Here is a 10,906-nt window from a genome sequence, read left to right as displayed (position 1 = left end):
TGCCCTTGCGCACACCCAGCTGTTGTTACAACACAGATGACACACACATAACACACACTTAAATCTTCTCGACCTCCAACTTCAGGGCTCGGCGTTGCTTCAAAGCAACGCACAGCCGCCCAGTGCGCAGGCGCCCCGGGTGGCGAGCCCGGGGAGGATTCGGGCGCAGGCGCGCGTGCCGGGAAGTGGGCGCGCTCGGGCGCGTGCTCCGAGGTTCACTTCCGGCGCGCCCCTCCCCCCCCCGCGCCGTCCCCACCCCCTCTCCCTACTCCTCCCCAGTCTCTCCCCACAACTCTCCCCGCCCCTGGCTCTCTCCGCCCCGCTCGCCGGCCCGTCCTTCGCCTCCCGCGCGGGTCCCGGGGGCTGACGGCTGTCTCTGAAGCGGACGGCGGGGGCGGCCGCTTCCCCCGCGAGGAGCCCGGTAAAGTTTCCCAGGCGCCGGGGACGGGGAGCAGCGCAGCAGCGGCCCCGACGCCGGAGGAGCCCCGGGCGATCGCCGCCGCCGCCCGGGGAGGGAGGGTCCCCGGGAGCTGGAGAGCTGCCTGGGGGGCGGCGCTGCCGGGGTCGCGGGGAGCGGGGCTGCCCCTCGCGGCGGAGGGAGCTGCGGGTGAGACGTTGCCCCGGCGGGCTCGGGGGTGTGTGTGACGGCGTTAGGGAGGGGGCAGGCCGAGCCGGGCGGAGACAGGCCGACCCCGCGCCGGGTGCGTGCCCCGCGCTGCCTCGGTGGGGGGCGGGGGACCCGCGCCGAGTGGGGGCTCCCGGGCCCCAGGGCTGGCTTAGCTCGGCCCCCCGGGGACGGGCCTCGGGGCTGGGGCCCCCGCGAGCTGCCGCGCCTCCCCCGCCGCGGGGGCTGCCGTAGTTTCGGGCTGTTCGGGCCGCGAGGCTGGGTGTGTGCAGACGAGCGAGCCCCCCCTCGGGCTGTCCCTGCGCCGCTCGGAGCCCAGGTTGGTGGAAGGGTGGGAACGCGCTGCCACTCAGCCCCCTCCCCACTTGTTGCTGGCGAGGGGGCTCTGTCGCTCCCGCACCCCCCGTAAGGACTTTTTCTAATTTATTTTTCGTAAAGAAAGGGATGGGGCCACCTCGTGCGCGCTTTCCTGGTCCCTCGCTTCTCGCCCAACTCCCTTGGGCCCGCAGGAGGAAATCAAACTTAAATCTCGGTGCAAGGCCGCCGCGGCCCTGGCCGGCCCCGAACGCGCGGGGAAGTTGGGTCTGGAAAGTGCTCGGGCTCCGTCTGCGTGAGGAATGCGGGGGGGGGGGGGTCCCCCGAGCTGACGGCTGGACTTCCTGTAATTGTGTGAGCTGCGCTCGGCGTCAGGCGTTTCAATAAAAGTCCGTGTGGGCTCAGATGCCCGCGACTCTTTGTTATCTGTTTGTGTCTTTTCAAGTGGAGAAATGCATTCGTTCAGTGGACTGGAAAGTTCTACAGATTTCGTCAGCAAATGTGTGTGCCCCGATCCCCATTCCTCTTTTGGAACAACTGGCAGCGCTGGGGTTATTTGAAGTCTTGTTTTTCTAACCCCCACCCCTCGCCTAATCTGTAAATAATCGGATAATCGGAGGTGTAGATTGTCCCCTGATTAAAACAATTTTTTTTTCCTCTCCCGTTCACGGTTACCACCTCTAACCGAAAAGTGTTGGACTTTTGGGGGAGAATCTCGCAAAGGGCATCTTTTGTATTCCGATTAGGTACATAGTTCCTACAAATAGGTCGGCAGTGAGTGTTTGGATTTGTAGAATCTGATCTTCGAAGGGGATTTATTGTCTGGAGATCTTCAGATGGTGATTGACTAGAGAACATGTTAATTTTAATCTGAAGCCCGATTGGTATGAATAATTGGAATTGTCATTTACGTTATGGGAGATTTAAAGTTTTCGTTTTTGGTTTTATTTCTGTTGCAGATAAGAACTTCACTTTTCTGTTGATGTGGAGGTAGGTATTTGAAAGTTTAATTATGCTGTGATTAAGAGATTAATTAGGTTTTTTATTTCTGTCATTGATTAGTATTTTTCACTTGTGTTGGGAGTGGGCAGTAGAGGACATCTTATTTCTTGTTTCTGAAATGCTAAAAATAATAGAATTTAACTTCATGGAGGTTCTTAATAAGTCTAACTAGATATCAAGAAGTCCAAAGCAGTGACGTTTTAAATTTTGCAAAGAATCAGGGAGAGTGATAAATTTCCTCCTAACGTCTATATGCAGTACTTAAGTCATCATTTAAAAACACCCACTTTGATCTTTGCTTGTTTATCTCCTTTTGTTTTGGGGCCACACCTGCGTGGACCCAGGGATCACTCCTGGCGGTACTCTGAGGGGACCATACACCCTGGGGATACAACCTGGATTTGCCTAGTGCAAAGCTAGCACTTAATACTATATGCTGTTCCCTTGATTCGTTTTTGAAACTAAATGATACAAAACACATTTAAAATAGATTTTATGTTTACTATGTAATTACTGAAGCATAGCACTTGAAAGAGCAATTATATACTATGTTTCCTTTGAAGTCACACTAACTTTTTTTCATATCTCCTCAGACGTAAGGATCCCTCCAACTTTCCAGTGTTTCAGAAAGGACTCCTTTATTGAAACTGGAAGACCAGAAGGATTCCAAACATGTTGTGCTGGGGAAATGCATCTTTTGGACAACTAGGTTTGGGTGGAATTGACGACGAAATTGTACTAGAGCCCAGAAAAAGTGACTTTTTTATAAATAAAAAGGTCCGAGATGTAGGATGTGGACATAGACATACTGTGTTTGTTCTGGATGATGGAACAGTATACACTTGTGGATGTAATGATCTAGGACAGCTAGGGCATGAAAAGTCCAGAAAGAAACCCGGTAAGTTGATATTTTTTTGTTTGCTCTTCTGTAGGTATTTAAGTTTGAAATGCCAAATAATTTCTCTCATCCTAAACTTCTATTTTTTAAATTAAGCTTTAAAAAAGTAGACTGGATTTAAGTACATCTTTTACATCTGTATGTTCTAAGTACTTTAATTATTTTGTGGTTTCTTTCAACTCCTACTATTGTAAGTTCTTATTGTATGAAATTTTGGTGTCAACACAATTATGTGGGGTAAATTAGAAAAAATAGTGGTGTATAGATTTTCTTTGGTGTAGAATGTATAGGTTTTATGTGTAGTGTGAAGGTCCCATTGTACTAAGTTCTGTTTGGTTACCTTGGGCAGATTTTAAATGCATTATTTACTGTGTTTTACATAATTCAGGAAGAAAGAAAAACGTTTTACTTATGTGTCTAAAATAATCTTTAATTTCCTTTTTGAGGGGAGGGCAACACCTGGCAGTACTCAGGGCTTACTCCTGGCTCTGTCCTCAGGGATCACTCCTTGTGGGCTTGGGGACCATATGGAATGCCGGGGACCAAACTCCTGGTTAGCAGTGTGCAAGGCAAACTACCCACTATACAATATATTGCTCTGGCCCTCATAATCCTAAGTCTTTTAAATTTAAATAGATATGTCCACGCTGTCCCCCCATCCTTTGGTAATATTTTAAAAATAGAATTTTATTTTCTTAAGTGGGAATATCTTTTTTTCTGCTAATTTTCTTCTTTCAAGTAGCGGCACTATTAATGCTTCGAGTAACCCAGGGTTTGATCCCTGACACCTAACAGGGGAAAAATACTATTAATATGAAATATCCTGATTTTGTAGTTGCCCTCCAAGTCAGATCTTTAAAAATAATTTGTAGGACTATGAGAATTATGAATGGATTTGATCATATTTTTGTGGTTATTTTTCATACCCTGTGATGCTCTGGCTCTAAACTTAGGAATCAGTCCAGGCGATGCTTTGGGAACCACATGGGATGCCAAATTTGACACTGGGGATCTAACATGGGTGAGCCACGGGCAGGGCAAGTACCAGCCACAGATTTGGTCACATTTTATGTTCTTTTTATTGGCTGAATTTTGTTTTCAGTTATAACTAAAAGTTAATTTGTAAGGACAAGCTGCAACTGAGTAGATTTATAGTTCTTTTAACAAGAGTGGCAGTAGTTATTTTTTTAACCACTCTACTTAAATAGTGTTTGTTATAAGTCAACTCCTCAGAGGTTCACTTGTATCACTTGTATCATTAAATAAAAGTATATTATTAATCTAGAAAGCATCTCACCACCATGCCAAACTTCACTTTTCTAACTTCTTAATATTGTGTAGTTTTTATTCTTTATTGTTTGTTAAGGTCTTAAATCTCTTTATGTCTGCCTTAATTTGTAATTTAGTTTTACTGGAAGGGTAGTAGGGATTCTTAATATAGTAGCTTTGAATATTGCAATACTCAAAGGCATCTTTCTTGTATTCTACCAGCAATACTTTACGGACTCTTAGCAGATTTTCTTCATCTCAGGCACTGAGCTTGTCATATTTGTGGAAATAAATTATAACTTATTGATCATGTATTTGTTATCATTGCTTCAGAGGCAGAATGACCTGTTTTGGCTTAGCTTGGAGTGTTATCTTCTGGTTGAGATTTTCATGGTATTGGGGCTGATGCTATTTTTATACTTAACATGCCCCTCAGAAATAACTGAACATCTCTCTGTATTGCTTTCATAGTTTCTGAGAGGCTATAGAACAAGTAGAAAGTATAAAGCCAGCAGAGAAATTGTCAGTATAGTTATTAAAATTTATGGTTTTAAGGTTTTTTAATGTTATTGAACACTTTTTCTGTGACCAGGACAGGTATAGGCACTGGATTTTAATAGTATAGTGATTATATTGCCTGGGACAGCTTTTAAAACATTGTAGATGAGTTTCTAAGAAACTTATGTAGCCAGAAAAGGCTCTTGATGGTTACTTTGACTTTGTGATGATTACATTGTAACATCTATTGTTTCATCTTGGAAGCATTTGATAATCAAGTTGGAAGGGTGGGTTTACCTAGCTCATTGTTTAACAAAGTGGTTTGATGATAATTGCCCTGGGAGGACTGGACTGCTCTATGGGGGTGGAAAGAAGTCTTGGCTACAGATAGGTTCACTTTCCATTTATTTGTTTTGGTTGGAAGGTAAATTTCTGGAGTTGGGGGTGGGGTGAGTAGGGTGATATATATATATATAATTTATGAAAATCTCTTTAGGATTGACTCATTGTTTAAGTTCTATCATCTATGGTATAGAAAAATGAATTAAGGCAAATAAAAGTAATTGGAGAATTAAAATTTGACATAGCATACTATGCATTTACAAATTAGAAAATTTAAATGATGATGAATTAGATTATGAATTAGATCTAAAGATTTCTGGGAGAAAAATGAAACTTTAAGTTTAACCCAGTGATCAGTCATATAGCCAGATGGATGCCTGGAATATCATGCTTCTATTGGAGGGGATCATGGTTCTTAAATACAGCTTTTTATTATTACAAATCCATGGTTAATTTTAGTATACGTAGAAGATAGAAGAAGTGAAAAGTTCAAAAGAAGGTAGTTGTTGTGAAAGGGATTTCTTATTTATTTATTTGTTTATGGACCTCATCTGGTGGTGCTGAGGGTTACTCATCACTCTTGAGGGGTTGACCCCGTAGTGCCTGTGGGGGACCATGTTGTGCCAGGGGATAAAAAGAGCTGGGGGTTTTCCCACACAAAACATGCCATCTTTGGAGCCATCTTTCTAGCCTAGGGACTTTTGTTTTTGAACCTCTAGGTTTAGGTCTAAGATACTTGAGTGATAAATTTTAGTGATGTTGTTAAATTATTAAAAAGTAATTCCTTAATGATTATATTCTTTACCCTTTTCCTCAAATTTATGTGAGTTTGAGGACTAAAATCAGAAATATATTAATTGATTTTAAAGTCAGCTGATAGTGAGTCTGTTTTTTTTTCTTGACAGTGTAATATTTATAATTCACTTTATCAGAGCTTTAGCATTGACTCAGAAGCGAAGAGGACTAAGAATCGTTTTCTTATAGATCACAGCCTTATAAACGTCATATAATAGGAAGGAAAAGGAAAATGTGGCCATATTCATTACAGAATGTTATTTTTGTTTGTTTTGGGGGCCACACCAGGGCTTATTCCTGACTGTTCAGGGATCTCTCCTAGCGGGGCTCAGGGGACCTTATGGAGAGCTGGGGATTGAACCCAGGCCAGCTGTGTGCAGGGCAAAAACCCTACTCACTGCACTAACTCTCTGGTCCCTAAAGGAGGTTCTTCTTAAAAATCATGATGATCTGGTGGAGGATTAGTAGGTTAGCACTTTTAACATTTAGGACTAATTTTAAAAAAGAGTGATATATTCACTACAAGAGAATAGTAAAGACATTTGTTCTGTGATATTTTGAGAGAGAGTTCTATTCTTGACATTTCTTAACAATATAGGAGTATTTGTCTTAACTGATTTCCTTTGTATCTTTATACTAAAAGTAAAGATTATGATCATCTTCATCTTTGCAAACATATACATATATGCCTCTTGTTATCACTTACAGTTCACTTTTATTCCCAGAACTAATGACCTATTACACTTTCGTGTGTGTGTTTTTCCTTTATAAGAATTTTTTTTGAGGGGGGGAGGGCCACACTCAGCTATGCTCAGAACTCACTCACCCGACTATATTCAGGGAATGCTTGAGGGACCATATATGATGTCCAGAGTTGAACCCAGGCTAGCTAGCCATATGCAAGTACTATCTAAACCCCATAAAAAAATTTTAATACTATTTTTATTTTTGGGCCATACCTGGCGATGCTCAGGTTTTATTCCTGGTTTTGCACTCAGGAATTGCTCCTGGCAGTGCTTGGGAAGACCATGTGGGATGCCTGGGATGTCAGACATGTATACAAGGCAAGTGCCTTACCTGCATTACTATTGCCCCAGCCCCTTAAGACTGTTTGTTATTGTCACTGGCTCTCAGTTTCTATTTTCTTTCTTTTTTTTTTTTCTGTTTTAGGGCCACACCCAGCAGTGCTCAGAGGTTACGCCTGGCTCTGCACTCAGGAATCATTCCTGGCGGTGCTGGGGTGGGGATGGGGGGTTGGTTGCCAGGGATCAAACCTGAGTCTGCTGTGTAGAAGGAAAATGAAGCGCCCTATCCACTGTGCTACTGGTCTGGCCCGACTCTCAGTTTCTTAATTCATAGTTAATCGGTAAATTCACTTTGATTTGCTCAGCTAATCCATCTAAATGGATTGTCAGTTTTACTCTTATGCTTGTTTTCAAAGCCACTTCAAAAGGTTTTAAGGGAGTATAAAGGAAGTATATTTGATAATGTAATTTACTCACTGTATATCTCACTGAGACATTTACTGATTATAGATACAGTTTGGTGAATAGTTCTAAATATATCTTTTGCACATCTATTTCTGTTCTTCATGTTAGAAACTATTTTGTGACCATAATTTGTAAACAAAGTGTAAGTTTCAAAGAAGGATGGTCGAAATAGGTTTTAGTGGTTTACTACATTCTTTCAGATATATTATTTAATCCTCACAAGAGTTTTGTATGGTAGTTATGGTGCTGTAGTGCCCATTTTATAGATCAGGAGACAGGTTAGATGAAAGTAAGAGATTAACAGTTGTTAGACTAGTAGATGTTAAGACCATGCTAAATGTTGTGATTTAACCTTTACCCCATAGAGTTTTCCCCCAGCTATATTTAGAAGATAGATGAATATTTATTCACCTTGAAAAGGCTATTTAAAGAAAAACTCTGTTAGGAATCATATATAAAAGTTAAAAGTACTGTTTTCAAAATAAAATAGTATATCAAAACAAACAAATTTCAAATATATAGAGATTGCTCTTAACTGACGATCACCTGTTTAGCAAAGTTAGCAAAAAATAGAAACTTTGAATAATATAAAATTTATTATAACTTGTATTAAGTTCTTCTGTAAAAGATGTAAAGATTAGGAACTTTGATTTTTTTTTTCTGTATCCAATATAGTAATTTCTACTATTGTTGGTCATTTAAAAAATGCATTTTGGTCACACTGTAGTAATTACTTGCTTGCCCCTCTTGCTACTTCATTTTCTGAACCTGCTCTCTCTCTCTCTGTAAAACATAAAACTAGACACAAACTTCTTAATAGTTGAACTTTAAAACATAATGTAGGACAAAAGGATTAACATGAAATAAAATTATTCACGTGGAATTGAGGATATAAAATGATCACACATATCTCATTGAACAAAAAGCATCTAATATCAAAGAAGCTCAGTATGTTTTATAATTCCTAATTTTTGTAATACATTTGAAGGAAGAGAAAGATATGGATGATCGGAAGATTTGAAAAAAAGAGTTATTTCTTGGGTCAGAAATGGAGACTTGCTTTGAACTCTACTTTGAGAAAAATTAGTGCCCAAGAATCACTGTGTCAAGGGTAGGGAAGATCATAATGCAGATGACTACTGTTAGAGAGATGTATAATAATACTTTACTTTGTGTAGGACCCTACATCTGAGGAATTTCAAGAGCATTACACAATAACTCATGGTTCCTTTCCAATGCTTGTGACAAAATTTGCAAGAATTATCCTCATCTTAGGGGATAAATTTACGGAGAAATGGCAGCACAAGTTGGTAAGTAACTTGTCTAAAAAAGCAGGTGACTGGTGAACATCTATAAATTGAATCTGAAAATTTGTCTACCAGTCTCCTACTTATTCACTAAATTGTGCTTATGTTTAGAATTATTTTCATTAATATAATCTTTGAGGCAGGTCAAAATCTAGTAATGCGCAGATTTTTCCTTTGCCATTCTTTTTACTGGCTTATTCAAATATTTTACAAGATGCTTACATTGTGATACCATTTTGGTATTTCTTAATAACCATGTGTAATATGAAGATTATTTAAACAAATGAACAAAAACTTATGGTAACACTCAATCTTTTTCTCTTTCCTCTGTTTTATATCATATCCTATATCCCTTTGTTGTCTGTTCTATGCTGTGCAACTATGATCCATAGTAGCTGCAGTGCACAATTGATTTGGTGGCATTTGAACTTGTTTTAGTTGTATTGTACCTAGTCTGCCATGTCTCTCTGCGGGATTCATTGGTATGGGACTGCTTTATAAAACCTGAAACCCACAGAAAAAGACAGTAGTATCAGTAGACACTGTTATCTGAGCAGTCCAACAAATAGAGGATTTCTTAAAGTAAAATTTAGGATCAATGATTTTCCTCTTTGTACTTAGTACATTAGTATTTTTTACCTCACTGAAAATGAGCCATATTCTTTCTTTGAAAGAACAGAAATATAGCCTATTTTGGTTTCACAGTGAGGGCAGTTACTAGGATTCTTGTTATAGACAACAGCCTCGAGGGTCTAGTTTCTTTGTCATCTCCTGACTGAGTATCCTTTAACTTCTGTATCTCTATCAGGCCAATTTAGCGCTGTTGTTAAAGCTCCTTTCTGAAGGACGGAATAATTTAGGAATTGTTTTGAAGAAATAGTGTCACCAAATAGGCAGTTTTTTGGGGGTATAAAGCTTATGAGGTACTTGAGATACATGTTAAAGAACATTATTAGAAAAATTGTACTACTTTGTTACAAGGGTTCCTTTGGGCTAAGGTTGTGTTAGTGAAAAATGAAATATTAACGAAAAGAGTCCATATTAAAGATCCCATGATTTATCATCTATATGCTTATATTGATTTTCTTCCATGCTCATGGAATTAAAAAGACAATATATACTTTTTATATTTCAGTGCTTTACTACCTTATATGCAGAAAAAATATGTGCTGTGTTTAAATTATTTTATTGAAGTTCTTTTTTGTTAAAAATAAAAATGGGAATGAAATTGAAAAGGGAAAATGTGGCATTTTCTGGGAGTAGGAAGATAGTATATGCATGTGACTGATCCCAGTTTGAATTCCCAGCACCACATAAGGTCCTCTGCGGCCCCCCCAGAAGTAAATCTTTAGCAATACAAGGTGTGGCCCTCAAAAGAAACAAAAAAGACATAATGAAGACATTTGCTTAAATTTTGGTGACTTAGTCTTTAAACAATTTTGATAAATTCCATTGTCATTTGAGACTATGGATTTATATAGATTTGAGTGAAAGTTTGTTTTTGTACCTCAGTTCTTTTTATTTTAATAATAGACTAATTTAGGTAGTATTTTACCATGTTTAAAAAATAATATTTAGGTGTATTGTTAATGGCAGTTAACAATAATTTAGTGTACAAAAATACACGTAAGTGGTCTCCTATTTTTTAAAATTCCTCTCCAGATTTTTGTTAAAAAGTAATGTCACGAGGGGCTGGAGTGATTAGCATAGCGGGTAGGGTCTTTGCCTTGCACTCGGCCGGCCTGGGTTCGAATCCCAGTATCCCATATGGTCCCCTGAGTATCGCCAGGAGTAACCCCTGTGCACCGCCAGGTGTGACCCAAAAAGCAAAAAAAAAAAAAAAAAAAGTAATGTCACGAGGATACTCATCAATTTAGTCTTTATTTGCATGTTTCTTTAAAAAGAACATCTTTAATCTTAGCAAATTTTAAAAGGATAATTGAATTTATTTTGACAAATTTAAATAATTTCTCCTTGGCTTACAAATTGATAAACTTATTATTTATAAATGCAATTTTAAAAAATGCATTATTTTGACATGTTTTTGAGGTTGTGGGATAAATGTCATTGAACAGCCTAGAAAGGAAAATCAAAAGCACACAAATAGAAATACATCTAAAATTGGAAGTTATAAAATTATAAATACATAGATGGAATTCTATGTAGAGATGAATAGTTGAATGATTTGCGATGGAGTTGATTGTTGGTTTGTTTCTATAGGGAGGATAGCATATGAAATAGAAGAATGTCATATTTCAAGGAGGAAAGAATGACAAATGCTTTATATGTGAAACAACTGAACTAGCAATAGCAGATTTTTGAGGCCTCTTAAGGGAAGAGTATACCAGTTAACTAGAAATATCCT

The 10,906-nt window shown here is 39.5% G+C and overlaps 1 protein-coding gene across 6 annotated transcripts in view; it reads left to right on the top strand.

Annotated features, from left to right (window-relative positions):
* Positions 1 to 262: 262 nt before the first annotated feature.
* Positions 263 to 10,906, top strand: part of HERC4 (HECT and RLD domain containing E3 ubiquitin protein ligase 4) — a 103,128-nt gene continuing 92,484 nt past the window's right edge. For 3 of the 6 annotated variants that reach the window (XR_008630365.1, XM_055140961.1, XM_055140958.1), the window contains exons 1-3: positions 263 to 421; positions 1,900 to 1,930; positions 2,536 to 2,840. Coding sequence is in view for 5 of the 6 variants with exons in the window: in XM_055140961.1 (XP_054996936.1) it covers positions 2,615 to 2,840 (226 nt within the window). In the remaining variant the exon portion in view is untranslated. Of the gene's footprint in view, positions 422 to 453; positions 608 to 658; positions 945 to 1,899; positions 1,931 to 2,535; positions 2,841 to 8,412; positions 8,545 to 10,906 lie in introns of those variants that run through there. The other 3 variants (XM_055140959.1, XM_055140960.1, XM_055140963.1) reach the window with 3 other exon arrangements.

This window comes from Sorex araneus, chromosome 5 (assembly GCF_027595985.1).
Source record: "Sorex araneus isolate mSorAra2 chromosome 5, mSorAra2.pri, whole genome shotgun sequence".
In the NCBI taxonomy this organism is placed as follows: domain Eukaryota; kingdom Metazoa; phylum Chordata; class Mammalia; order Eulipotyphla; family Soricidae; genus Sorex; species Sorex araneus.
The sequence above is the reverse complement of the archived record's forward strand: the minus strand, read 5'-3'. Positions and strand labels throughout refer to the sequence as shown.